The 3256-nt window shown below is 60.5% G+C and overlaps 2 protein-coding genes across 2 annotated transcripts; one reads left to right on the forward strand and one right to left on the reverse strand.

Moving 5' to 3' along the window:
• METBIDRAFT_132925 (uncharacterized protein) lies at positions 1-357 on the reverse strand. The gene has a single exon (XM_018854335.1). The coding sequence runs from the start codon at positions 252-254 to the stop codon at positions 57-59; it is 198 nt and encodes a 65-aa protein (XP_018714893.1). The 5' UTR covers positions 255-357; the 3' UTR covers positions 1-56.
• Positions 195-2184, forward strand: METBIDRAFT_30691 (tRNA threonylcarbamoyladenosine dehydratase). The gene has a single exon (XM_018855685.1). It carries the CDS (start codon positions 638-640, stop codon positions 1997-1999), a length of 1362 nt encoding a protein of 453 aa, XP_018714894.1. The 5' UTR covers positions 195-637; the 3' UTR covers positions 2000-2184.
• Positions 2185-3256: the final 1072 nt, after the last annotated feature.

Below are 3256 nucleotides of genomic sequence, written 5' to 3' on the forward strand. Positions count from 1 at the left end.
CAACAAAACACAACAAAACTAACAAAACACAACAAAACTAACAAAACACAACAAAACTAACAAAACACAACAAAACCAACAAAAACGAAAAAACACCAAAAACACAGAAAACAACAAAAAGACAGAAAACAACAAAAACAACAAAAACAAAAACTAACAACAACAAAAAAAACCCCAAAAACCAACAAACACTGCCTGTTCCACCAAGCCCGCCCCGGCGAGCCGGTGCTGGAGAAGCGCGGCCGGCGCGACATTTTTGCAGTCGCAGCACCGCGTTTTGCAGTCGAAGCACCGCATTTTGCAGTCGAAGCACCACCCAGGTGCCGAGCATAGAACAACTCTGCCGCAGAAACCCCGGTTTTCTGCCCGGCCCAGAGCCACAGACGCAGAGAGCCACAGGCACTGCCCAGCCCGCGCCGCCGTTGGCAAGCCCCGGCCCGCCGGCAGGCATTTTTGCAGTATGCAAACTTCGGCGCTGGCCCATCGCGATGAACGCCGCGAAGACAAATTCTCTCGGGCCCCAGCCGGCCCGTCCTACAGAGCACCCATCCACCAGCTCGCCCGTCCAATAGCTCACCACAGGCACAGGCCGACCCCCGCCCGCAGGCCCGCTGCCCTCGACTCACATTCCAAGAACATGTCTTCGCCCGCCAAGTTGGCTTTCGCCGTGGCCGCCACGGCGCTCGTCTCTGTCGCCGCAGTCGAGGCGTTCCACTACTTTCACGACACAAAACCGCCGTGCCCCCACGACACAAAACCGCCGTGCCCCCACGACACAAAGCCGCCAGCGGCGCCGCACGCCGGCAGCCCGGGCACGGGCAAAAAACCGCATTCCGAGGAGCTCATCCGCGAGCAGCTCGCGCGCAACTACGCGTTTCTCTCCGAGGAAGGCATGGCCAAGGTGCGCGGGCAGCGCGTGGTGGTCGTCGGCGCCGGCGGCGTGGGCTCGTGGGTGGCCACCATGTTGGTGCGCTCCGGCGTGCAGACGCTCCGCGTGATCGACTTCGACCAGGTGTCGCTCAGCTCGCTCAACCGGCACGCGGTGGCCACGTTGCAGGACGTGGGCACGCCCAAGGTCGAGTGCTTGCGCACGCACCTCGCCCGCGTGGCGCCGTGGGCGGACGTCCAGGTGCGCAACCAGCTCTGGGACGCCGCGTGCGGCGAGCAGTTGCTCTTGGGCGGCGCGTTCCGGCCCACGCTCGTGGTGGACTGCATCGACAACATCGACACCAAGGTGGATCTCCTCGCGTTCTGCCACGAGCGGGGGCTCGCGGTGGTGTCGTCGGGCGGCGCCGCGTGCAAGGCGGACCCCACGCGCATCAACATCGCCGACCTCCTGCGCACCGAGGAGGACCCGTTGGCGCGGGCCGTGCGGATCCGCTTGGGCAAGCGCGGCGTGCTCGACAACATCCCGGTGGTGTTCAGTGCCGAGAAGCCGGACCCGCGCAAGGCGCGGCTCTTGCCCTTGGACCCGGCCGAGGCCGCCCGCGGCGACGTGGACCAGCTCGCGGCGTTGCTGAACTTCCGCGTGCGCATCTTGCCGGTCTTGGGCACCATGCCCGGCATGTTCGGCCTTGCGGTGGCCACGCACATCCTCACCTCCGTGGCCGGCTACCCGACCGAGTACGTCGAGGGCAAGAACCGCATCAAGGTCTACGACGGCGTGCTCCAGAGCTTGGCCGGCCAGCAGGCCCGCACCGGCCGCCCCGACCAGCGCACGCCCATAAGCCTCCGCGACGTGCCCTACATCGTGGAGGAGGTGTTCCGGGGCAAGTCCGTGGTGTCGAGCTACTCCACGCGCTTGACGCTCTCGCGCTGGGACCCCGCGCACGAGCTCCTGTTCCAGAACATCGTGGTCATGACGAAGGACGAGCAGAAGCTGCACGAGGAACGGGTCTTGAAGGGCGGCGAGGCCTTGGCCCTGGTGTACGCCCCGGACGTGCTTGCGAGAGTGGACGAGAGGTTCAGGCAGGAGAGGTTCTACTCGTCGTTCCGCTGATGGTTTGCTTGTCGTGATGGCACTTGTCGCTGCTGATGGCACTTGTCGTGATGGCACTTGTCGTTGCTAAGGTTCATGGCACTGGGCCTGCCGACGTCGCCCGGGGTGCCCGCATCCAACTAGTCTAATAAACCCACACCCACCACTAACGTCCTTGACAAGTGCGTTCGCAGTAGTTCGTCTCCAGAAAGTCTAAGAATTTCACCTCTTGCAACTGAATACTAATGCCCCGACCGTCCCAACTGATCATAACGATGGTCCTAGAAACCAACATGGAGTCATCGTCCTATTTCATTATTCCATGCTTATAGATTCAAGCGCTTGCCTGCTTTGAACACTCTCGTTTACTCAAAGTAATTATGGCCCACCAAAATGGATAAGCCATGGAAGAGCGGTCCCAGAAAGAAGTCACAGAGAAGTGGGCCACCTGGGGCCATCCCGAAATTCAACTACGAGCTTTTTATCTGCAACAGCTTTATACGGCCTTGGAGCTGGAGATACCGCGGCTGGTGGTACCAGACTTGCCCTCCAATTGTTATTCGTTAAGGTACTTACATTGCACCCATTCAATTACAAGACCCAAAGGGCCTGTACTGCCAGTGGCCGTTTGCCGGCACGCGTGCCTGGCCGGGGCTCCCCGCATGGCATGGCCGCCACAGGCCTGTGGAGTCTCTGGATTATGGAGTCTCTGGATTATGGAGGATCTAGATTATGGAGTTTCTGGATAATGGAGGCTCTGGATGATGGTGTCTCTGGATCATGAAGTCTCTGCATCACCCGGTCTCTGCATCACCCGGTCTCCGTATCTAGTATCTCCCGCAAGCCTGGTCACGCCTAGGTCGCCCGCTTGGCCAGTGATCTCCTCAGCCACAACCGTCAGAGTTGCCCCACAGTATTTGCGACTGGCGAACTCTCATCCCGCCGTATCCGGCGCACCTCCGAAATGTCCGCGGATCATGCCCAAGGCCTCCCATTAAGAGTCCACTCCACATAAGCTTGGACGGGCTTCTTCCAGGGCGCCCCGCCTAAACACAAGATCTACAACTTATATATCGAGCTTACGGGCACGCGAAAACCAGCACCCTATGCATGTGCAAACCCGGGGCGGACGTGTATTTCCAAGCCTCCGCTCGTTGGACGGAGCCGTGGGTTTGGTGGCCCCGGAAAAGTTCGCGCACCGGGGCCCAGGGCCAATCGCCGGAGGACCCGTGGCCCCAGGGCGGCCTGTCTGCTCCATACTGTTCCAAAAAAAAGTAC

The sequence above is a fragment of the Metschnikowia bicuspidata genome, assembly GCF_001664035.1.
Source record: "Metschnikowia bicuspidata var. bicuspidata NRRL YB-4993 chromosome Unknown METBIscaffold_1, whole genome shotgun sequence".
NCBI classification, from domain to species: Eukaryota; Fungi; Ascomycota; class Pichiomycetes; order Serinales; family Metschnikowiaceae; genus Metschnikowia; species Metschnikowia bicuspidata.